This window comes from Crocodylus siamensis, chromosome 2 (genome assembly GCF_052110815.1).
Source record: "Crocodylus siamensis isolate JL-2025a chromosome 2, ASM5211081v1, whole genome shotgun sequence".
In the NCBI taxonomy this organism is placed as follows: Eukaryota; Metazoa; Chordata; order Crocodylia; family Crocodylidae; genus Crocodylus; species Crocodylus siamensis.
Window position 1 is genome coordinate 62424734 of NC_143396.1, and position 25937 is coordinate 62450670.

Here is a 25937-nt window from a genome sequence, read left to right on the forward strand (position 1 = left end):
GTCCTGCCCGCGCGCCAACGGCGGCTGGGCGTGGCCCTCGAACCTCCCCACCCTCCCCCACTCCGAGTCGCGCCGGGCTCACGGCGATGACGTAAGGCGCGGGCGCACGGTGTGCTGACGTAGGACGGGCGCTGCGGTCCCGGGTAGGAGCTGCGCCGGGGCCGGGCAGGATGAACTGGCTGTTCCCAGTGGCCAAGGGCGGCGGCGCCCCGGCCCCGGCTGCTGCCCCCGCCGCGCTGCCGGCCCTCACCAGCCTCCAGCAGCAGAAGCAGCGGCAGATCGAGTCCCTGCGCAGCGCGCACTCTGCGTCAGTGCCGGGGGGTCAGCTGGGGCAGAGGAGGGTGGAATCCGGGCCCAGCGGGCTCTGTGGCAGGCCCGGGAGGAGGGCGGCTGTGTACATACATGTGTACATACGTGCGGGCACACGGGTGTCGTAGTGCCTGGGCACGTCTGTGTGGCGGTGCGCATTGGCAAGTTAATTTATTAGGAGAGTGTGATATAGTTCACCAGGCAGTAGTCCGGCTTGGAGTAGGGGGTCGCACTACGTGACCTCCCTAGGCCCCTTCCAGCCCTCACTTTCTATATTGTCTGTGATTCTAAGTTGCAGCAAGGGAGGCTTAGGTTGGATATTAGGGAACACTTTCTCACTAGGAGGGTGGTGAAGCACTGGGACAGGTTACCCACAAAGGTGGTGGACTCTCCGTCCTTGGAGGTCTTTAAGGCCTTGGCTGGGGTGATCTAGTTTGGGGATGGTCCTGCTTTGAGCAAGGGTTTGGACTAGATGTGATTTTTCTGAGATGCCTTCCAACCCTGATGAACAAACTACCTAGAATTTAGCAGTGGATTCTCCATTGTTTGTTGTTTTCAAGTCAAGACAAGCTTGGAAAAATGTGCTGTAGTCAGGTGCTAGTTATTGGGCTGCATACATGTGTAACTGAGGGGTGTTTTTGGTCCTGTTTTACCTTTTCCATCACTTCCAGTAGCAATGGGAAAAGAAAACCCTGCTCCCTTTTCACCAGTTATAGAGGAAGGAGCAAGATGGGGTTTTAAAGGGTTGCAGAGTTCTGAAAAGCAGTTCCTCGTGTTTTTAGCTGTGGTGTCCTCAGTATTTCCCAGGGTCATGGGTATTTTTGTTTGTTTAAAGCCTGACCTGCTAAATGCTACGCTTTCCCAAGCACCCAGGGGGAACAGGCCCTGATTTGAGGAACTCCTAATATAAGAACAAAACTAGGGGAAAGGGAATGTGGATGCAAGTAGGCAAACTGCCTGTGATTTTTCTCTCCAGAATTTATTTCATAATCACTTTGGATTCTAGAATGTTGAGCACATCCTGGTTTCCTGAGATGTAAATACTGAAGTAAAGCATCATGGTTCCTGGATAGATCTGAAGTATCCCCTCCACTCCCTTGATTCTGATGCCAAAAACTGGTGAAAGGCACTAGGAATGTTCTGCAAATGTGTTGCAACAATATTATTCTATAATAAGCAGTCATGAGTAATGGTTGGAGAAATTCCCTTTTATGTCATTTACTACATAGTTCTGTGCTTTAGAACGAAGAAAAATGGTGCATTTCTAACTTGCTTTGGCTAAACTCAGGTTAAATAGCAAGGGAGTCCAATAATTGGGTTTCATCTTGGTTCAACTAAGTAAGCGGGCCTGAGGTTGACCGTGAGTGGTTAACCTGATTTAAAACCCAGTTTCTGTCTTTAGCACTCTTTTAACCCTAGGTAACAACTCATCTTTCCTGCAGTGAAGGACATCTACTGTAGTAAGGTCTTAAGTGGTGCCAGGTAGACTGTAGCAACTTGTACTACACTATGAAGAGGTGAATGCCTGCACTTAAATGGATCATATCTCTTTTTTTTTTTTCTGTGCTGATTTATCTGCATTGTGGAAGTAATAGAAAAAACAGTCTACTTTGGCACCAAGGTTTTGTAGCAGCCGGTAGGAAAGAAGACAGTGCATTGTAGGGTGGAGAAAGTGCATGTGATGTTTTGGAGAGAAGTCTTAAGACAGAAATCAAGGGATGCCAATAGATATCTGGTCATTTTGGGGAGGTTTGTGTTGGGTAGCAGAAGTAGAGATTTTGGTTGTAGTCGTGTTGGTCTAAGGACCAAGGTTCTTTGGGTAAATGTAATAGCTTTTATTAGAGCAACTAAATAGCTGGAAAAAAAATGTTCTTTGAAGGGCATTTGTACCCCAAAGCTTGCTTCAGTCATAGGGAGAGTTTTTTGTTGCTTTGTGTGCTGTCCTGGAGGTAGATGATTATAGGTAAGGCATAGCCACCCCTGTTTGCTAAGACTGCTCGTAATGCAGCTTGTGCCCTAATGAGAATACCTCCAGTAATTACATGCTGCATCACTGCTGGATTCCTTGTCCTGGAGAGTAGGAGTGTCAAAGTCATTTGGGTTTGATCCAGATTCACAGGACTCCCCATAGGCAGATGGCCCATGAACAGCAGAGTTAATCCCTACAGCTGCCAGAGCTGCTGTTTCAGCACAGCTGTGGAACCCCAAGAGTTAATGCCACTTCTGCTGGCCCTCCTCTCCCTACCATTTCTTTTGCCATTGATTTTATGGTGTGACTAAAACCCCCAATTTTGGCAGTGGGCAATGGTGGGGAGTAGGGTTAGGTGAGTGGTGTTAACTCCCCAAGTTCCAGCCACACTGAAACAGCAGTTCCAGCAGCCACAGGAGTTAACACTTCTGCCACAGGGAGCTTCAGCAGCCAGCCCTGTGGGCCAAATCCAGCCCACAAGAAGCTCCATGGGCAGATGTTTAACCTCCCTGATGCAGACATCAGAATGCTTTGGTGTCTTGAGGAGGGATTAAGGCCCAAAAGAGTGAAGAATTAGTTGAATGTTAGGGTGTGTATCTTAAGCCTCTGAAAGCCAGAAATCAGTTCTGTAATACAGCATCTGATATTTGGGTGAAGGATATACAAAGTGTTGCTGGATCAACTAAGTTTAATTCTGTACTTGCTAAGCTTTTAGGTAGTAAATTTACCTTGTTTCTTTAGGAAACAGAAGTATTAACAGGAGTTTGGTGAGGGAATTAATGATTGTTGAGCACAAGGAGGCTTCCCCCATCTGCCAGTCATTACCTGCTCTGCCTGCCTTCTGGCCTCTTGCTTGGAACGCAGCTGGAGGGACCATGCAAGCACAACAGATAACCAGGTAGAAAAAGCAAAGCAGGGTAGAGGACAGCCCCGGTCTCCATACTCCACTTGCATCAACAAGTGTTAGTGAAAAGAGTTTGTTTATAAAGCCCTACACAGCATAGAAGGATTGAGAGGCATGAGATGTTTTGGTGAAATGAATCAGCTTTGTTGAGTGAACGTGAACTATGGGGGAAAAAAAAAGCCTTAAATATGCTTGTGGGCTTCTGTCAACAAGCAGCAGCTGTGATAGGAGACCTACCAGTACGCCTGTACACTGATACAGTTTTTAGCAGGTTCATGTGGCTCTGGCTTATCAGCTGTGTCAGCAGTGCACAAAGAGCTCCTTGGGTAGACTAGGCAGAAAGGTGCATATGTCTGCATACGCCTGTCAGATGGCAGCAGAAGCCTTAGTCATTTCAGCATAAGTGGCATAAAATGTTGTAGGGAAGAAGGTTCTGCCATCACAGGCATCATGGTGGATCATCTCAACTTTTTCCTTCCCTTTCCCAAAGTGTATGCAGTCCCTGTCAAGGAATTTGCAAGGCCATCTCACTATGCCTGTCAGTTTCAGAGCATCTTGGATATTGAAAGCAGTTCCATCCTGGACGGAACTATCTGAAACATTTCTTGATCAAACAACTCCAAGTTTGAACCCAAAAGTGTGCATGTGCCTCTGTGACATCAGTATTCATAGTGATAAGAACTGAAAGAATTGATGTCATTCATGACTTTTTGAGGTAGGTTGCATCCCAGAAGTCCTTAGTTCAAACAGTGTTTACCTGGACCTATTCCATAACTCGCTGAAGTTCAGCAGTTGTTAATTCAAGTAAGCATACAGATTTTAATGCACTTAGCATTGACTCATACACAGTAACCAAGACTCAGCTTTAACCATAGCAGAGCTAGTGCCCAGCATCATTTCTGTGCAAGTCAACTTGATTCTACCTAAACAGAGTAGACCTTGACTGTATGTGGAGTTTAGGAGCTTTGAAGATCAGATCAGTGAGGTTTGATTCCTGTGATTGATTGATGCATGTGACTTTAGGACTTGCAGACACAGCTGGAAATGTTGGCAGAGTAGAAGGAACACAAACTTGATACAGGAAGACTGGTGTTTTGCAGAGATCAGAAGTTGGTAAGAAGCTTATGTTTGAAAGAGGATGGAGAACCAGTGGTAGGAGGGTTCAAAGGTGAGTTGCACTGATGAAATGAAAGTGAGTTTTTTGCTGCTGCTTAATGAGAATTAAAGGGATGCAAAGTTTGAGAGGGCAGCAGAGGTTTAACAACTACTACTTATATGATAAGATTTAACATCATTAAATAGTGGCCCTTCAGTGTGCATCATATTAATTACAAAAAAGGAGCATCTTGAACAGTGTAGGTATAAGTTTTGTGCGTTAAATCATTTTAATACCATTAGAAAAAGACTAATTATTATTTTCCATGAGATTAATCTTGTCTTTACTGTAAAAAATAACAGAACTATTTAATCTGAATATTGAAATGTTGTACTGGTGCTTGAGAAACTGATTAGAATGGGTGAAAGGAATAACAAACATTTCAGTTGTTGTGGTTTAACACTGTAAGACTTGTAATCCCCTATGAATACTAATTAAAACCTTTATAAAGCAAGAAATATTTTAAATCTGTCTTCTAGTTGGAAACTTTTTCAGTGTCCATGTTGTCACTGCATGGATGAAATGAATAAACGTTGGTAGTATCTACTGTAACAAAGCTGGTCTCAAATGATTGTCTTTCTGCAGCCAGCTCATTACTAGCTCTCTGTAAATGAAGAATTAGATAAAATTATTAATATATTGTAAAAAACTTTTAAAAATATAATTCTTGATAGGGTGCACTGATAAAGATTTTTTGGACTGATACCAGTGGCCAATTATGACCAACCATATCAGCCAATACTGATTATTGATATGCAGCCTGGCGAGAGAACATTGTCGGGGGAAAGAGGTGTGTGGGAAGGCAGATTGATGCCCCCACGATGAGGGAGGAAGTGGGGCTGGGGCTGGGGCTGGGGCTGGGGCGGGATGGAGCTGCACTTATCAGGGGAGGAGGGAACAGCTCCTGCTGCTGCATGTACCCTTGGAGGAGACATGGTGGGCATGTGCCCCCCTGGATCTGTACACGGGTTGAGGATGACCTGCTGCTGCTTGCTCAGGGCTGGAGTTACTTCAGTCTCTCTTCCGAGCAGCTGCACTTGGGCCAGGCAGGGTGGGTGGTGGTGGCGCTGAAAAGGGGTGCTACGGTGAATTTTGGGGTGGCTCTAGTCCCCCTGTAATGCCCCCTCCCAGTGCCACCACCTACCCTGCCCAGCCTGAGCATAGCCACTGGAATGAGACTGAAACATCTCTGGCTTGCAGCGGCAGCCCACCCTCATCCCATGCACAGATTTGGGGGTCACATGCCCCCCACTGCTTCTGAGGGTACGCAGAGTGGCTGGAGCCACCGCACCCCCCACCCCTCCGTGTGCTCTGGACAAGCTGGATGCTGTTCTCCACCCTGCCAGGCTGCACTTACAGCTGTGTGCATGCACACAGCGTTTATCAGTGACATCATTGGACATGCACCCCCTGAGATTGGCGCACCCCATTGCAAGAATCTCTGCTGATGCCGCCAGTGGGCACTTGTGGGTGGTCGCCACTTGCCACCCCTCCCCCTCCCCCCCCAGCGACCAACTGTTGGTGGTTTCTGTGAGTGGTTGCTGATCACCGCAGGCCGCTGCTACATTGCCAGTGGCATCTGCAAGGTGGTCACCAGTCCTGCTGCTACCACCACTTTGGCTGCCTGCAGGAGCTCCCTGCTTGCTGCCACTGTTTGCAGGCAGTCGCCATGCCCCCCCCAGCCTCCGGGGGTATGCATTGTTCATGAGTGACATTATCAGCCAAAAAAAGCTGATTGCTGATTGTGTCAATATTCCTTCTATCAGTACCAATACAATATGGACCAATGTATCAGTACACAACTAATTCTTGACAAATTAATGAAAAAAATCATGAGTAAATTGAAGTTGGCAATTAATAGATCACAATTTCAAACTCATCTAAATCTTGTCTTGGTCTGCATGCCTTGGTGTTCATGAATCTGTTTAGTGCATGAAGATTGTCTGGAGTTGCGTAACTTTTGTTTACATCCATGTCCTTTAAAAAGCATAGCCTTGAGGTTAAAAAGGGTTATGTCCATACCTAGTGGTGCTTGACCTTTCAGTCCCACTGGCCAGATGAGTGGTGTGGGGCTAGTCAGCAGGCCCCTCCACCTGGCCCCACATGCCTAGATCAGGCCTTGTGCCTCCCCAGCCTTGTCAGAAAGTTGGCAGCATGGGAGTGGCAATGAATGTTGTTACAGCTCTCCCACCACCAAATGTTTAGACCTGTGGGCCAAATAATACAGCTGCATGGGGTGAATCTGGCCTGTGAGTGGGAGACTGAGTGTACTCTTGCTCTTATGCAGTGTTTGCATTCATACAACTGAATATAATCAATGCTACATACCCAGTCTTGTTGCAGCTGTAATACTCATCAGCTTCAAAACTGACTAATGCCATCATTTTCAAGAGGCAAGAATTTCTTATGGCAATATCTTTTATTGGACCAACTGTATAGTAGAGTTAGGCAAGCTTTTGAATGCAAGACATTCTTCACTAGGTCATAGCTACAACATCACTCTTGCACCCGTCATTTTTAAGGCTTTTTAATAATCAATTGAGAGGTTTCTGTTTCAGCCCCTGAACCTGACTAGTTCATCAATCTCAAGGCTTGTCAAAAGCCTGCTATATTACAGCTTATCCACATTCACATTCACATGTCTCTGCAGTTGACAAAGTAGTTCTCAAGTCACTCCTTGGAAAATACCGTCTCTTAGCTTATACTCTTTTTTTTTTTTTTTTTTTTTTTGACTACAGAAGAATAATAGAGCAAATTTCTGGCTTGTTGTAGTCTGAAATGTTTGACTGTGTGGATTCCAGTTTGAAATCCCTGGGTTTATCATATATAGATGTCTGCACACCTAACCATGCTAATATTGCATGGCAGTCTCAAAGATCTCAAGGCACCCCAGGGGACCACAGTACCCCGCATGAAAATTACTGCGTTAACTGAAGTACAACTACCCATACTTTCTCAAGCAATACACGCACCTTTCTTTTTCTAAAAAACAGCTGCTGAAAATTGGGGTGCACGCTATATGTGAGAAATACAGTAAGAATAGTTTCTGCTGCTTACCAGGCAAAAGCAAAAGTAAAGTCTGCACTGGATCCACAGGGTGCAGAACAATGAGCAGGCTTAGCTCCCTAGGGGTACTACTCAGTGAGTGCATTTACACTTTCAATTAGTGTGGCACAACAAACTCTGTTGCAGTTTGCGCCAGATTTAATGGCTCCTGGGCACAGTATCTACATGTATGCCCAGGACAGTAGCAGTTTAAGCCATGGCGGAGCAGCCCTGGGCTAGCAGCAGCCTAATGGGGGCCTGGGCCCCAGGTCACAACATCAGTCAGCATAGGGCTCTCTGGGACACAAGCATGCCCAAAAAGTGGAGCCATGTGACTAGGCAATAAGCGGGGGTGTGGCCCCCTGCTCTCTGGGTGCAGTTTACACCCAGGTCAGTGTTTATACATGAATTTAGGCACAATTATTTTAGTCACTATAAGATAGTACTGTTGGGGACAGTTCTGTCTTATGGCAGTGAAAAATGATGCTGCAGTCCAGTAGCATTACACTTGTAGGCTGTGGTGCTTTACAAGGAAAAGACCTACTTAACTGCAGAGCAGACTAATTTCATAGAATTATAGACAATTAGGATTGGAAGGCATTTTAGATCATCTAGTACAAACTCCTGCTCAAAGCAGGACCAACCCCAACTATATCATCTCAGCCAAGCCTTTGTATACCCAGGTCTTAAAAACCTCCAAGATTGGAGATTCCACAGCTTCTCTGGGTAACCTGTTCCAGTGCTTTACTATCTTCCTCGTGAGAAAGTTCTTCCTCATATCTAACCTCAACTTCCCTTGCTGCAATTTGAGGCCATTGCTCCTTGTTCTGTCATCTGCCACCACTGAGAACAGTCTAGCCCAATCCTCTTTGGAACCTCCTTTCAGGTAGTTGAAGATTACTATTAAATCTCCTTTCAGTCTTCTTTTCTGCAGACTAAGCCCAGTTCCCTCAGCCTCTGCTTATAAGTCATGTGCCCCAGGCCCCTAACTATTTTCATTGCCCTCTGCTGGACTCTCTCCAATTTGTCCACATCCTTTCTGTAGGGAGGGGCCCAAAACTGAACATAGTACTCCAGATGTGGCCTCACCAGTGCCAAATAGAGGGGAGGAATCACTTCAGTTTGCTGGCAGTGTTCCTACTAATGCAGCCCAGTATGCCATTAGCCTCATTTGTAACAAGGGCACACTGTTGGCTCATGTTCAGCTTACTGTCCACTGTAACCCCCAAGTCCTTTTCTGCAGAGCTGCTGCATAGCCATTCGGTCCCCATGGGATTGTTCCATCCTATGTACAGGACTTCGCAATTCTCCTTATTGAACCTCATGAGATTTTTTTTTCCGTCCAGTCCTCCAATTTGTCATGATCTCTCTGAATCCTAGCCTTTTCCTCCAGCATATCTACAGGGGAAAAAATTTACCAACCCCTAACATAAAGAATTGTGCCTGTCCCAATTTGTTGCCTATGTTAGGCATTTCAGCAAATTATACACTTTTAGGTTTGCATGTAAGTTGTTTTTAGGGAATTGAAAACAATATAGAGAACATCATCGCACCACTATACTAATCCAAAGTGTGCCTACTTGAATTCTGTGTGCAGTGCTGATCCCTGCATCTCAAAAAGAATGTTGTAGAATTAGAACAGGTCCAGAGAAGGGAATCTGAAATAATCAAGGGCATGGAGTATACCAGGTGAAACTAAAAAGGCCAAGACTCTTTAGTTTGGAAGGGAATAGGCTGAGGGAGGATATGTTAGAGGTCTAAAAATGAAGGATGTGAACCAAATGAACAGGGAACTGTTTTTGGCAAGTCCCAGAAAACTAGAACTAGGGGACACTCACTAATATTAGTAGGTGACAGCTTTAAAACTAACAAGAGAAAGTACCTTTTTATACATGTAGTTAACTTGTGGAATTCATTGCCACAGGAGGTGGTGGAGGCAGATACTGTAGCCAGGTTCAGAAAGGGACTCGATAAAATAATGGATAGATCACTTAATGGCTGGTGAACAGAATGGTTGGATCTGTTTTCTCTGGCATCTCTGAACCAATAATGGTGGATGCCAGGGAGGGTATTGGGTGGATAATTCTACAGATACCAGGTTCCATGTTTTTCCCTCCTACATTTGCCAGTGTTAGAGATAAGATGCTGGGCTAGATGGACTATTGGTCTGACCCAGTATGGGCATGTCTTATGTTCTTATTAGTACATTGTGTGAACTCTGGATTTTTCTGGTGCCCTTACGGATTGCCTGTGGTCACGCAGCTGAAAATGTTCCCCCCTCCCCCTTTTTTTCCTTTTATTATCTAGATTGGCATTCTATTGCGTTAAGTGATTTCAGCGTTTTATTTTCTATTCTTTTTACAAGTCCAGTAGGAAAATAAGCAAATGTCTAAATTAATGCCTTTAAGCTTCTCGGCACCAATGTTGTTTTAATTACATTAATTGGATGCTAATTGTGTCTTTTTCTTAACAGCATAGCTGAAATACAGAAAGATGTGGAATATCGGTTGCCATTCACTGTAAAGAACCTCACAATTAATATTAACATGTGAGTAGTAAAAGACCTAATTGAGAACTTAAAATCATCCTTGCAAATGATAATGTTGATAAGCTTAAGGCATGGATCCTGCTTAACTTTTCCCAGAGAAATTTCAGTGAGACTACTTAAGTGTAGAACTTGAAGTGCGTTTATCCGGTGTAAAGGTTTTCGTTATCAGTTCCTAAGCAGCCAGCTTTTACAGCAAGGGACAGCAAGGCAACATAAACAGCATGTTTTTAATTGTGGGTACCATAATTTAATTTTCTTTACATGTTTCTTCTCCCTAAGCTAACTGATGCCTTCAAAAAACATATGTCATACAAAATTACTATCTGATTGACCCCATACTGTGTATAGAATTTAATACCATGTTTCTCTGAATTTTATTTCTGATCCTTTGTTTTGTTGTTGTTGGGGTTTTTTGCAGACCCTAGTGCATTCTGGTCACAAGTATTTACTGATTTAATTTTTTTAGGCCCAGGCATTTGATAGTTCACCTGGTCATATTGGGCTGTTGTTGGTTGGTTGGTTGGTTTTTGTTTTTATTTTTCCTGCTGTTCCCAAGACAACATCCTCTTCCTTTAAGTTTGTATATTGTAAAACATCTTAGGAGTATTTCAGCCTTCCCAGCTGCATTGATAGGCACAGTCACTTAATTTCTATTCCAACCTGCTTTTTCTTTTTTCGGACCAACTACTCTCTTCCATGAGAGAGAATATTAACATTCTCTTTATGAAGAGAAATCACCAGCTTTTTTCCTGATCCTTATAATAACCTGCCCTGAAAGAACTTCAGTTTTCACAAGTGCAATAACTGATTTTCAGTTTTCACAAGTGCAATAACTGATCTTTGTGTATGCCTCATTACTTCCTGAGAACAATCATGTGCATATATGCAAGGTAGTGTGCTTAATTATGACATTTCTCTGCAAGGTAACATGTTTCTATTAAGATAAACTTACCATAGACCATAAGAAATGGCAGCAGTGATGAAGTATTTTTGTTTTGCAGCTTGCTTCCGCCTCAGTTTCCTCAGGAAAAACCAGTAATCAGTGTTTTCCCACCGATAAGACATCACTTAATGGACAAACAAGGAGTATATGTTTCGTGTCCATTAATAAGCAATGTAGGTATAATGTATAACTTCATATAATCCTAATACTACCTGATAAACTTTATGCATGCAGTATTCTGATTCTTGCAGTACTCATCACAAATTGAGCAGCACGTGCAGTTACAATATTATTGTATAATTCACTAAAATGTCCCAGTAACACTAGTACAAGATGAAGCAATTCAGATATTTTTTTCTTGTGCTTAAAAATGGGTAGCATTTAATAAATTGGAGTTAATACATTTTCCTTCATTATTGTGATATTGCTGTAATCTAAAATTAAATGACTTTTCTTGATTTATTGATGGATAGAACACAATGCAGACCTTAAAGATGCTAGCTCTACTAAACATTCCCCATTTACATGTTTCATTTGTTTTCACTGTCATCACAACTATGCATTCTAGTGACTGCCCTTTCATGCCCCCCTCTCCCCCTCCAAACACAGACACACGCACAATTCATTTAATGGTAATTTTTTCCTAGGAAACTGTCTGTCACTTCTTGTTACTTTCAAATAATATATCCAGTTTTCTAATTCACAACAGTTCTTGTGAATAATTTAACTTACAAATAATTTGAAAGAATTAGGAGATAACATGAAACATTAGGATTAGGCAGAAAGGTTCTTTGTCTGCCTATGCCCTTAGACAAACACAGCTATAATTTATACCCCTGTAAGATTAGGATTATGTAGTCATCTTTCCATCCTTGTTAGAAGAGGGCCACCTACAGGTAAAGGTATCAACAGATTTCTAGTTGCATGTTATCGTTCCTCTTACTTTCAGGAATATATACATGAGTTACAGTTCCATGTTTTGGCATATTTTTATGATGTTGAATTAAAAAGAAAATAATTATTGTATTAAGGTCCTTCAGTACTTTAGGAGTGGTAAATATCATTTTGTTTTTCTACCAGTTCACAATGCACTCTGACCTTGGAAAAATTATTCAAAGTTTGTTGGATGAGTTTTGGAAGAATCCTCCAGTTTTGGCTCCTAGCCCAACATCATTTCCATAGTAAGTATTCATAGGAGTAACAAGAATTCCTAGAAAAGTTAAGAGGTCAGATTACCCTCTTTTCAAATTTATAGAAAACCTGGATGAGTGATTCTCAGGTACTTGTTTTTAAGAAACTGAAAAGTCCAAAGATTAAATGAGATGTAAAGGAACAAAACAAGTGTTGCAGATATATAGGCAAACAAATGTAAATTAAGCAAATTTAAATGTGCACATATCTGATAATTTAGAACAAATTTTAAACTGCTCAGGTTAGGGCCTGTTTACCCTTACTGTATTAGCGTGATAGTTTAATGTCAGTGCTTTTGAGGACTGATTGATGTGTACAACTAGCAAATAAGTCTTGAGTTAGCCTCAGGTCATGATCCATGTGAGCATCGCATGTCCTGCTTGATGCCCTGTTGATGACCTCAAGACTTAAATCTCCCAGACTAGAAGGCAGCTCCCTTCTAACAGGATTGTGCATCTAAGGGATAATTGGATTAAATATGTAAAGATACTACAGCGTTGTTCATGCTACAGAAATTGCTTGTTGCAGGCAAGTGGTTTTAGGGCTGGATGTAGTTGAACATACTGGAGCTATGGTTTAAAAAATTGACATTTCGAGTAATTTTACACCTCTTTCCAGTGCCCTTATGGGGTTTTTTTTTTTGCAGCATAAGCAAACCTTCATGGACAGCACAGGCCTATTTTAAGGACCTAATTTGGAAACAGAGCTTAAACAGATATTCTCACATTTTGAGAGAAGTATGAGACCTGAATTTACACTTCAGTTGGCTCTGTCACAAACACATGCAAAACATTTCAGCTGTTTATCAGTATGTAGATAGATATTTCCTAATAATGCATGCCATTGTATGACTATCAGTACAATGTAAAGTAAATTATGAAAATTTATCATTTGTGTCCTTATTTCACAACTAATATTTGTGAACTACTTTAAAAGCCAAAAAAATGTATCTTGTATGTACTTTAGGAACCTCAGGCTTTTTGTAAATTATTGTAAATATTGTAAGTGAACAACAAGCATTTTAGTTGCTTATGGCAGTTTTTTTTAGCCTTTACAGTAAACCAGCTGGAATGCCTCCTTATGCTCCTCAGGGTTTTCCATTTCTTCCTCCATACCCACCACAAGATACAAATAGATCTATAGCTTCTGTGCCAGTTGCTGAATCAGTTCCTTCAAGTTACACTACAGACAAATCTGCTGCTCCCTCATATGGCTTGATTGCTGATCTGCCTTTACCTGTTCCAACAACAGAAGGATTACTGCAGGTTTGTGCATGTGGTGAGGTTTGCTATTCAAGCTGTTTTCTGCTGCAGCTTTCAGAGCTAGTCTAAATTTTGAATAAAGTAGCTAAATTGGAATTTCACATAGAACTCAAAGGGGCAGGATGGGTGACTTCACTCATTTGCTTTGCTGGCAACAGCAACAGAAGGCAGTCATTCTGGCCGTGGCAAGAGCTTCTTAAATCAAACTAAAGCCAAAGCAGAGACTCTCTGCTTTCTCTAGCTGTATGTTAATACCTTCATGTGTTCCTTTTGAGCCACGTAGGAATAGCCTCTGAACTGTTTAGTGGCTGTTTCGTCAGTTTTAAAGCAAAACTGTACATAGTTTCATACCGGGTTTTTCAGGTGAAGGTGGTAATGAAGTCTTCTCTCCATTGCATGTTTAGGGTGTTTTTGCCTATTTTTTTTGCTTTCTTCATTTGGGTCAAGAAGCTTCTCTTGATGGCCTCACAAAAATGAAAATAATTTTTTGTATGCTCTGAAGGGTGCTTCATATGCCTACTCCAAAGAGCCTGAAAAACATCTTCAGTGTTCTAGTCTTAAACCCACACAAGATGGAAAAACTGTTCCTCCTGAAGTAAAGAAGCTCTACCTCCTATAAAGATTAATGGGCAGACACAGCTGTAGAAAGTTCAGCTGAAGTAAGATTAAATAAATGAACTGATAGTCACCCTTCTTCATATCATTAAGTTTGAAATGAAAGCAGCATTTGCAAAGGCTGCTTTCAGAAGGCACAGCCAGTATGCTGTATTCCCTGATTTTTATTTTCCTGAGGTATTGACCCTGTCTCTTCCCTGGAGTTGGGTACTGAGGTTGACACGGTGGACTTCAGAGACAAGTAACTTCTTTCTTGTTTGATTCCTCCAAGTCCTATGCCAGTCCAAGCATCCCACACAGTTTTGTTATGGTGGCTGAGTTGTCACAGGAGTCTGCATTTTTTTTCTTTTGCCAAAGTGAGAGCTGACAGATTAGTAGGTAAATATTTGTTGTCAAAGAGTTAGTAATATTTTTAAATTTCTGTTCAGGTTGGCCAGAATGGGTTCAGTTACAAGATGCCTGATGTCCCTGATGCATTTCCAGAGCTCTCGGAACTAAGGTACAGTCTTGGGGGGGGGACAGAGGAAAAATCGCATGGCAATTATAGCTTGAATCAAAGTATTTTGTCATTTCTATGATGCCATCTAACAAGTTTCATAAGGAGAAGAGTACTCATTTGCTGTGATTTGTGTGGTTTCTGCTGGCTATGCTATAATCTTTCCAGAGCTCAATTTTTTTTGCTCAGATTCTTTTCAGTAGAGAAACATACTGGAAACTGTGGGTAAATTCAAATTTCTGTTTTCCATTATTCAGACAGCGTTTTGCTATATCCTCTGCATCACTGAGCATTTCATTACCCACCCCAGGAGTGTAACTGTTCAAGGAAAAAAGAGAAAGATGATGCATATTTTGTGTTAAGGCTGCTTGGTGCGGTTCAAGATGTATACAGATTATTATATTTGTGCAGTTTCATATTTGTTAAAACAAAAAGTGTTTTACAGCAAGCATTTAATGCATACTACATAGATATTTAAATACTGAAGGGCCAAATAGTCTGATCTTTGAGACAGCTTCTCAGGCCAGTTACCTGTATTTGGAAGAACTAAACTCCTTAGCTGAAATAACTTTGTGACTGAAACCTATTTCACCTTTTTGTTCTGATTTTACCCCCCAATTGCTATATTTGATTGATCAGAAGCTTTTTTTTTGTTTTGTAGAAAACAAGTATTTCTTTCCTTGTTCTTTCCCAAACTTAGCAGGAGGAACATTAATTTCTGTGTTTCTCTGGATGCAAAGAATCCTTTTATTTAAGGACTTGTCAGAAGCTGTGCACACTGAACATGGAATTTAATCATGAGATTTGCAGGATGTTTTATATAATCAGTTTTGTTTCAAAGAAACAATATTACCAATGGGTGTGAGCTCTTCAAGATAACCAGACTGATCTTTGACTTACTAACTTCAGTTCCTCAGCTAAGGAATCAGAATTTTTCAGCATCATAGTAGCTTCATTTCTCAAATTGTGTTGCATCTAAACTAAATGACACACCCAAGAACTTTAAGCTAGTAAAGACTGAAAGACATTCAGATCCACTGGCCTTTTAGAGCCCTTCCAGTGCAAATGGTAAAGCTGCAGTGCAGAAAAGAAACAGAAAATGAACAGTGTGACTTTGTTGTTGAGAGAGAAATCCAGAATAAAGCTAGATTTTATCTTTGATTTCATAAACATCAGGGCTGAAAGGGACCTTGGGAGATCATCGAGTCCAGCCCCCTGCAGCAAGATAAGCATCCAATTTACTCTTGAAGGTGTTCAATGTAGGTGCTTGAACCACCTCCGCTGGCAGACTGTTCCAGACCTTGGGGGCTCGGACAGTAAAGAAATTCTTCCTTATGTCCAGCCTGAAACGGTCTTGGTGGTAGGTATTGTCTTTTTTATAGGATGCTTGGCCTCCTGTATAACCATATTTTTCTTCTTTTTGAATGCAGTATATCACAGTTGACAGATATGAATGAACAAGAGGATATATTACTGGAACAGTTTGTGAATCTACCCCAGCTGAAGCAAGTCCTTACTGATAAGGATGAGTTGGTGAAAAGCATTGAAGAACTAGCAAGTAAGGCTTGAACCACTTCTGTAAATATGGTTGTGTTTTACGAGAACTGTTTATGTGTGTATGTATGTCTGTTTTAAGTAAATGACAGACTTGTTTTATAGAGAAAAACTTATTATTGGAGCCCAGCTTGGAAGCAAAAAGGCAAACAGTGCTGGATAAAGTGAGTGAAATAAAATAATCTCTCTCTTTTTTTTTTTTTTTTGGAAAAAGAGCTGTGCTCCTCTTGATTTTTAAAAAAATATCTTTTTCCCCTAGTATGAACAGCTTACACAGCTGAAAGCCACGTTTGAGAAGAAGATGCAAAGGCAACATGAGCTTAGTGAGGTATATAATCTTTTAAATTTGATATTTAGATATTTTTAACAACTTCACCAAAACTAATTTTTATTATACTTTTGTCCATGAAGAATATTTTTCTGGCTAAGTTCCACTTGTATATGAATTTCTATTTGTTTGGAAGTAAATTGAAGCCACGTAAGATTTCTGTGCTATTTAGCACTTCAGTGTAAAAATCTGTTTGGCCAAAGAAAACCGTACTACAACTGTACTCCTATTTCACATGTAGTAATACAGTAGGAATAAGCCTGGAAGGTATTGGATGAGATTCACTGGGAACCATTTCTGACAGTTTGAACTTTCTGGCAGTAATTGGAGAGAGTCACAGGACAAAAACTGAACCAGTCTCGTATACTGTTACAGCTAGATAAGGCTATAACCAAATCTTTCACTTTTATAGAATTAGCTGATTAAAAATGGTCAAACCATTAATCCAGCCTTTAAACCCCATGCTTTTCCAGCCTACTTTAATTATTTCATCAGTACAAGAGTTGTCAAGTCTTGCACAGTCTTAAGTAAAGACAGAAATTCACCGTTAAAGTTACTTTAAAAGTTATTTCCAAGTACACTTCCAAAATCATGCATTTAAGAGCAACACTATCATACAGACTTCTCAGTGTTGTGCAAGATGAGAGTATGGTTTTTCCTTTTTTTTAAGTTAGATTATATACTTACTGTATAATCACAACAGTCAAGATACAATAGGTTTTAACTTCAGAATGTCCAAAATATGTCCCCTAATCTTCTATTTCATGCTGTACTAGACCATAAAATTCAGCTGTTTTTTGTACTTAATGTCAGTGAAATTTAAGAGTATGTAAGTCAAATGTCCTCTCTTTAAAATAGAATAGCAGATTCTGATCTTCTGTTGTTTGCATGGCCAAGGTAAATTGACTCTCACATGGCTAGAGAAAGTAGACACTTTGAGACTTTGAGAAACACTCTGCTTGTGTGAAGGAAAGAAGGAAGTGGTAACAAATCAGGGAGGTAGTAAGCTTGTTGTTTCAAACAATATAAATTAGTCACTTCCCTGCAGCTCTAACTTAAGCGAAGGCTGTAGTGGCGGAAGAGCAGACAGTTGCTTCTGTACACAGATCACCACTCTCCCTTTCCACTGTGCCTAAGCTGGGGTTCTGCAAGTTGGAGAATCGCTTGAATGCCTTTCTTTAAAATCTAAATAATGAATCTCAGTTACAATTACAGATTGATTTAAATATTAACCTGTTCTTAAATGGAGGTAACTTTCCTTTTGTTAGAATAAATCGGAGCCTGTGACTTACGCCTACTTAAGCAGTGTCATTGAAGTCATTAGGCTTTGTGCAGTTGCATGGGGAGGTGTGCTCAAATCCAGCCACAGAATCAAGACCCGAGGTGCAACTCTACAAAGCAACTCCTTCAGTCCTGTAGAATGCCCCTTTAATTTCCAATTAACTTAAACTCACTGATTCTTGTAGGTAGCAAGCTTTCAACATTGCATGGCAATCTTGATACTACATGCGTTAATCTGTGTTTGTACATTCTTTTTACTTTGTGTGATAGAAACATAGTTTCAGTGAACACTTAACATTTAATGGGAAATCTATTTTCTTTCTCAGAGTTGTAGTCCAAGTGCTTTGCAAGCCAGACTGAAAGTAGCAGCTCATGAAGCAGAAGAGGAGTCTGACACTATTGCAGAAGACTTTTTGGAAGGCAAAACAGAAATAGATGACTTCCTAAGCATTTTCATGGAAAAGAGAACAGTATGTATTCTTACTCTAAAACATTAATGAATTGCATGTGCAATGTGCTATAAAACAAGATTCCTTCAAAACTTGGTTTAGGAGCTGTCCATTAGTTCAGAATGCTAGATTCTGCAACCTCCTGCAAGGTAAAAGTTTTGTTCACAATAGTGGTTTCAAGCACTCCACAGTAATTTTAAATAGCAGATCTGTTAAAATGCACACCTCTTCAGGAAGAGACAACTGAGTAAGAGTCTCTGCTATTGCAGACAGCTATACTATATAATTTTTGATTAGTTTATCAAGCTGCATTTTAGAAACAGGCTCTTTGCCCCCACTGCTCCTAACAAAAGATTGTTTCAAAACCTCACTCCTGCAGTAATTAGAAACCTAATTTTTAGCCTAAACGTATTCATATTCTATATTCCCATTTGTTCGTGTGTCAACATTTGTGCTTCTAGCTTTAATGGGTCGTTACCTCGTGGTGCTTACTTCCCACTGTATTACAAAAAGCTGTTGTAGCCTTTCTCTGCCTTTGTTTTACTCTAAGAAACAAGCAAAGCTATTTTAGAATTTTCTCAGAGGATAAACTCTCTGTTCTCCTTATTTTAGTAGCCTTTTTCTGCACTTGTTCCAGTTCGAATTCATCTTTCTTGAATGTGGGCGACAGGAATTGTACATTGTACTTCAGACAAGGCTTTACCATGCCCTCGTGTAAGGGGGTTAACACTTTCCTGCCTCTACTAGAAATATCTCAATTGATACATTCTAGGATTACATAAAGAATTCCATATTCCCTTCCATCCTTTTCTTCAGCGAGAGCCATTTCTCCCAAAAAATATTGTCCTTTCTTCCTTGCATAATAAAGAAAAAAAACCAGCTGAGCAAATATAAGAAAGGGAGGAAGAAATAGGACAATTAAATTAAAATGAAATAAAATGGAAGATTTTTTTTTCCCGAATCCCTTTATTCTATTTCAGGGGTGTCAAATAATGGCCTGTGGACATCTGGCCCCTGGTACTGGTCCTGGATCTTGAGTTGACCCCCAAGCATGTCCTTTCCTCACACAAGATCCACATAGGGCCAGTCCAGGGCATCCTTCCTCCCTACTACCCTGGGCTCAAACCACTCCCTCTCCTATGTATGCAGATCCAGCACCTGCTTCAGTTAGTGTGTGACCTGTGTTGCATGTTGTGCCCACCCAAGGCCAAATCAGTTAGACACCCTTAGTCTGTTTTATCTAGAGAATAATGAAGAGTAAAGAATGTATGCTGTTCTTGCCCCTCGTTTGCCAAAAGCATACTAGTAGCAGCTGTGCACAGGCACCAAGACTCATGGTTGACAGCCCGGAGGTTTCAAGTTTGAGGATACAGCTGAAGCGCTGATGGCACAGCCATGTCGGATTCCAAAGAATCTATGAATTCTTCTAAATACCTTGTCAGAGGGATACAGAAAAGGAAGGGAATAGTAATGACAACTAGTAATATGTTAACAATGCCTTTTACTGCAGGAGCGTTTTTTACAATTATGAGGAGCTGACTGGCTTACTTGAATTGAAGGGGACTGCATTTCAATCCCTTTCAAGCCCATCAAAATACCAAAGGTTTTCTTTAAAGAGTATTTAGTTATGTAGAACACAAGATTAGGATGTGGCAGACAGTAGTTCTTTTCAAAGCTAACTCCTCTCTCCTTTGTGTCTTGTTTTCAGCTTTTCCACTGTAGAAGAGCCAAGGAGGAGAAACTTCAACAGGCAATAGCAATGCACAACCAATTTCTTGCTCCACTATAGGTAAATTTATGCATTAAGACAAGCTCCCACACTTCGTTATAATATGCAACATATTTACTCTTTGCTTACTGTAGCTTGCTTTATGAAAGCTATTAATTTTTTTTAGTAATACCTTGATGTGTAGAAACAACTAATTTTCAGTTTTTATGCTGCATCTTTACAATGAAAGGAAATAGCATCTGCAAACTGTGTGGATGTAGCATCTTCTGCATTGGGTATTCTGGGCCAGTTGTTTCTGTAAAGTAGTTTTGGGCATACTAATGCTTGAAATCTTGTTTTTTCAGACTTTCCTGTAAAGTAGGCCTGCCAAGAGAAGAGGAGTGAACCAACTCAATAAAGCACATTTTCTAATACCAATTATGTGCAAATAAACATTTCATCAAAATAGTTGCATTTATAGAACAGATACAGAGCTAGAACTGTTTTTGTAAAAATAGAACGTCTGTTTATATTCCCATTTTATTCAAGAAATTCTTCTATTGCAACCTTTGCACTAATATTTCTTGTATTTATTGTTAATAGTCTCTCTTATATTTGAGTTCCTGCTGCTATATCCCATTCTTCAGTGATTTAAATACCTAAACATGTACTTTTGACTAGCTTTTTACATTTTATAAAACATAATTCATATTTTTTTATTTTGAACTTGAAACATTAGTTTGGCTTGTTTGAGGGAGACTTTTGGAGTTGTTGGGATTTGGGAAATAAGATGGAAAAGTCTTTAATAACTCTTCAAGATTTGTCAGTGAAATAGCACATTGTCTGTCCTTGAAGCCAAAAATGTTCAACAGCAGTTTATTTAAAATAGTTATATGAAACTAAATATTGCCTGCACTGACTGGATAAGAATATTGAGTTTAAGCAAAGAATGCTTTGGAACAAATTATATTGGAATCAAAATGGAATAAATATTCTTTGTAGATTTACTATCCATATTAGATGGACTAATGGAATCTTTATTTCTGGAGTAATGTGGCACCCAACATTGTACTGAAGTACTGATCTTACACTTGAACATTTGTCTTTTGTTTCAAGTAAAACAATATTTGTGCAAAAAAAAAAGCAGCTCCTTGTTACTTAGTTTTTGTAATTTTTTTAGTTTTGGTTATAGCTTGTAATTAGTGACCTCATGAACTTAATTATCAAATCCCCTGCGAAGTGTCCTCTATCCCTTCTTTTTCAATATGCAAAGGAATGGTTTTCCCAGTGCATTGTGTCAAGGCCAGTAGTAGAACTCCAAAATAGTGATTGCTAATCCTTTCCTTTACCTCAGACCCAGTTTTATTAATTAAATTTTCTTTTTTAGGAAGGGATATGTTAATATGCATAGATAGCAGAATTACATATGAGGGACTAGTAGAACTCTACAAGAGAAAAAGCAGCTCTTGATTCCAAATTGAGTTTTTTTTTGGGGGGGGGGGGTTGTTTTTATCTCATCTACTTTCTCAGTGAACTAAGCCCTGAAGTTGAAATGCGACAAGCACTGCATCCTCATTTTGGGACAGATAGCTCAATATCTACAGCTTTCAATTTTATTGTCGTTGTATTTTTTTTTTCTGGAATTTTGATTCTGTTTTTCTTCTTTTTGGAGAGGCAGGGTGGATATTCTGGACTTCAGAAAGGAGATTAGCTTTTCATCAAAGGTTTTCCACCAGTGGGTAGCTCTAACCTTTTGAGTCACTAGGGACCTCAATACTCACCAGTGTCAGGTGGTGTTTTTGAGTTTGACCTAAAACTGAGGTCCTTACTGTAGGCATTTGTTTTCAAATGTAGGACTAATAACATGTCTTCTCAAATTCTGAGTAGAGAAATTTTCTGCCTTACTTAAGCACCTGGCAGTATAGTTAATGCATGTGTTTGGCTTGCTGGTCTAGTTAGCAGTGCATCTTTCTTGTGTTTTTTTTAGCCAGCAAGCTGTAAGGCTGGATACACTGGCAGAAGGTTGGGAAAGTCAGCTGTTCTGTTCGTGTCACTTCCTGTATTGTCAGGCAGTGTTGCACTGAGGTAGAGTAATTAGCCCTGATGCAGACACACCTGCTGCCAATCTACTTCCATTCCTGAGTTAGCGTATTTCTGCAGCCTGCCTGGCTGTTAGTAGGCTGTGGGCCATGGAGCTTTATACAGCTGGCCAGAGACAGGCCACTAGATTTGGGGGGAAGGCAGTCTGCTTGCCACTGCTAGCTATTACCATATAGTCCTGTGATGTGCAATATTACATTGCTGTATTTTAGGGCTTACAAATATTGATCCCTGGACTTTAGTGTCTCTCATTTTGTGAAGTGGATGTGGAGCATTAGAAGCTATGTACATCAGACATTTTAAGAAAGAGATCATTGAAGATACCAGAGCTGGTGACTTAGTTTAGTCCTTTAATCACTAAATCTCTCTCTCAGGGAACTACTTAGGCAAGAGGATAAAATAATTGTTAATGTGCATGGATACCAGACTTACAACCAAGGGCCTAGTATAATTCTGTGAGAGGAAAAGTAAAACCCAAAGTACAGTTTAATGGGGGGGTTTCCTTATCAAACTTCCCAGTAAACTTGGCCTTGAAATGAACACACAGACAGTAGGAATATGATTCAAAAAGGTACGTGTCAGGAGCTGTCTAACACAAGTGCTGGTCTGCGCCACAGCTATGAAGCAGGTCAGAGTTGTAGCTCCAGCCAAAACCCAAGAAGCACTAAAGCAGAATTCCCACAGGAGGTGTTCCCACTGGCTTGCCTTGTTAATGGGGTGTCATCCTGTAAATGTGCTCCAAGGGCGACTAATATAGAAGCATCCTGTACTAAAGACTCTTGCCACTGCTGTTCTTTTGCACTTATCCTTCACGAAGATGTAGGACGCCTTGTTTCAAAACCCTGGGATCCAAACCCATCTTTCCCAGATTAGTGCCCTGATCACCAGACTTTGGACTGGGTGCCTTCTCATTTTCCATTTGTACTCTTGCACTGTGTATAAATGTTTAATGGGCAGAGGCTTGAACCTGTTTCCAGGTCTGAAGCAGATAAGTCTTTCTGGGCCCAGTGAACGTTCTGTATGTAAATATCTGTCCTGTGTGAACCGGTTGGAGCAGGAATGGTTAACCTGGCCCTCCATATCCAGAGAGTCCATGGTCTTGTCTTGGTCTTGTAAACAAGAAAACCTGGCTTAGGTGCCTGCCTTCAGACAAGTTTTGTGCCCAAGGACACTATATGGAAGAGGAGACTTCTCTCCCATCAGGTCAGCCTCTAAACTGCTAACATGTGCACATAAGCCTTGCATTTTGCTTTTGCCTAGCTTTGGTGGTCCCGTGCTCAGCTGGAGAGGATTCTGCTATAGGGCAAGCATTGGCACTAGCAAAGTATGTCCAGGGTGTGCCAACCTTTGTTCTTCCCTTTCCCTTTTACATTGCTAAGTTTTTTTTCCCCTCACAGTGACAAGATCTGTAGCTTCTCCTGAGTCCCCCTTATGTTCTCCAAACAAGTTAAAATGTCATCTGTTAAATATACACTTTAACTCAAAATGTCCACTTGACCCACTGGTGTTCTCTACCATCTGAATGATGAAGGCAGGTAGATTTGGCTTGCAGAAACACTAGTAACTCATATTTTCCCCTGATTATGTGCATCTTGTATTTCAGGACCATCAAGTATAACTTCACTCCTACTCTGCTTTGAAATGAATGCATACTGTGTACTAGAGCATAAAGGCTACTCTTAGGCTTGTAGAAAGTACTTTCTGTAATATTGCATGTTCCAAAAGTTATTAAGCTATGTAGTGGAAACTCTAGGAAACCAAGGAATACTATGGCAAACCCCCAGAAGTTTGCTGTGTGGCATTGCAGACTTTGCCAAAGTACATTCTGAGGCGTTAACACAATTTTCCACTTGGTATAACATCAGCTGTAGTAACTTGCAGTAACAGAACTGCAAAGCTAATTTGTTATGTTAATTTTACTCTCATTTAGTTTCTCATTTCTGTACAGCAGGTGCTAATTTAATTTGTTTTATAGCAGTTTAATGATAACATGTTCTAGAGCCTTTATTTCTGATCTTGATAGTAAAAGTTGTTTTTGTTTTCTTTTTTAATGTAAAATCACTTTGTTGTGGGCTGACTTAGAATGGAGTGCTAGAGTCAATAATAATAATAGTAACACACACAAGATTTTTCTCCAGTATCAGGCAGTGAAGTAAGTAGATTGTTTGGGGAACGTCTCTCTCAATTCTGGTTAGCAGTATTTTTTTTCTTAAGCTGAAAGTGACTGTCCTGAAACAAGAAACCATTTTAACCTCTTTTGTTTAGGGTCTAATATACTTCACCTGCTACTTCATTTTAAGCAGAGGTTGACCACGGTGCCAAAAAAAATTCACCAGCATCATGAGCAATAGTATTTGATTATAATCAGTCTGTAAGATGATTGTTTAAATGTTAATTTGGCTTTACACTTTGAACTTCAGCCAAATGTGGAAACAGTCAGAAACAACGGGATTCTTACCAAAGGCTTCATTAATATTTCCCTTAAAGACCTAGGAATATGTCTGAGGCTTTGGGGGTGCAGAAATAAACCTGAATAAGATCACTGGTGAGAAAATTTTTAACGTTCAGTTATTAGCCTTATCTATGCATGACTGTGAGCAAATAGTGCACATTGTAATATGTTGATCTATGAATAAAGGTTTGTTTGTTTTGTTTTGTTTTTTTTTAAAGTGACAGCCCTTTATCTTCCTTTGTGTCCTGCTCACTAATTGCAAAGCATCTGTGGTGGGTAATTAGAAATTGCTTCCCAATTCCATTTTCCTAACCCCCAAGCAACCTTTGCATCCTAATAACTAGGGATGAACTATTTTCATCATGAAAAGATCATGATGAAACTAAACAATTTTTGCAGGTTGATCATGGCATAAAGAGCAGATTCTGCAGATAGTTCCTGGTGTGTTCTGGTGGCCCTGCCCCTTGGCACTGATTGGCCCCTTGGCACTGGGGTCTTTCCACAAAGGGTGGAGGGGGTGGCTGCCATCTTGTCTGCTGGCTGCCCATCACTTAGTGCTGACTGGTGGAGACGCCCCAATGGGGGAGGAGGGATGAGGGGGCAGCCACCATCTTGTCTGCTGCCGTTTGTGCCACGCTGGCAGGTTGCGCCTTCTCCCCAGCCCCTGGTAGGCTGCAAAACTGGGCCACAGTGGCAGCAAAGACTGCAGGCTTCCACTGGGGAGCCAGCATTTTGCTTTAATTTTTTTTAAGTCGATTTCATGGACAATCTTGGATTTCATGGTTTCTGTGAAATTTGTGGAATCCATGAATTGAGTTAGACCCCTACTAATAACAGAATAAATGGTTTGGGGCAGACTTCCACTTCTTTCTGCCTTGAGTTGCTCTGTCTTTCTTGCATCTCTGGACAGCATTAAAATACAAATGTTTTATTCAAAATAATGTTGTACTACAATATTAATAAGAACTGTTGCAATGTTATGTAGGCTTTCACAGTTCTGTCACTCCTCCCTTTAAACCCTTATACTTCCTCCTGCTCTGATCCACCCTGTGCACACTGCTTCACCTTACCTTTCAGGCCCTACACATTTTTTTTTCTCCCTATCTGTGTGCTTCTGTATTACTGTTGCATAGTTCACCAATGCCAGTTCATTTATCTTGGACAATTGGAAAATGGAAAATATACTGCCCATCTTTAAGAAAGGGAAGAAGGAGGATTCAGGGAACTACAAACCAGTCAGCCTCACCTCGACCACTGGAAAAATCAGGGTCCTCAAGGAATTTATTTCTAAGCACTTAGAGGAGAAAAAGGTGATCAGGAACAGTCAGCATGGATTCACTAACAGCAAGTTATGCCTGACCAACCTAATTGCCTTCTATGATGAGCTAACTGGCTCGGTGTGGGGAAAGCAGTGGACATGCTGTAGTTTGATTTTAGCAAGACTTTTGATACAGTCTCCCACAGGATTCTTGCAAGCAAGCTGAGGAAGTATGGGTTAGATGAATGGATTGTAAGGTGGATAGAAAGGTAGCTGGATTATTGGGCTCAATGGGTAGTGATTGATGTCTCAAACTCTAGTTGGCAGCCAGGTCATTATTAACAATCTGAAGGATGGGATAGATTGCAC

The 25937-nt window shown here is 40.8% G+C and overlaps 1 protein-coding gene across 4 annotated transcripts; it reads left to right on the forward strand.

Annotated features, from left to right (window-relative positions):
- Positions 1-26: 26 nt before the first annotated feature.
- Positions 27-24517, forward strand: VPS37A (VPS37A subunit of ESCRT-I). Of its 4 annotated transcripts, none has more exons than XM_090036005.1 (13): positions 27-307; positions 9857-9931; positions 10933-11047; positions 11955-12055; positions 12712-12802; positions 13157-13330; positions 14371-14441; positions 15869-15996; positions 16098-16156; positions 16252-16320; positions 17928-18071; positions 19759-19839; positions 20124-24517. In XM_090036005.1, exons 1-12 carry the CDS (start codon positions 171-173, stop codon positions 19837-19839), a joined length of 1245 nt encoding a protein of 414 aa, XP_089892131.1. In that variant the 5' UTR covers positions 27-170; the 3' UTR covers positions 20124-24517. The 4 variants fall into 4 exon arrangements, 3 of the variants coding, with proteins under 3 accessions (XP_089892131.1, XP_089892132.1, XP_089892133.1); XM_090036007.1 differs by having other exon boundaries at positions 80-143; XM_090036006.1 differs by lacking the exon at positions 12712-12802 and having other exon boundaries at positions 13114-13330.
- Positions 24518-25937: the final 1420 nt, after the last annotated feature.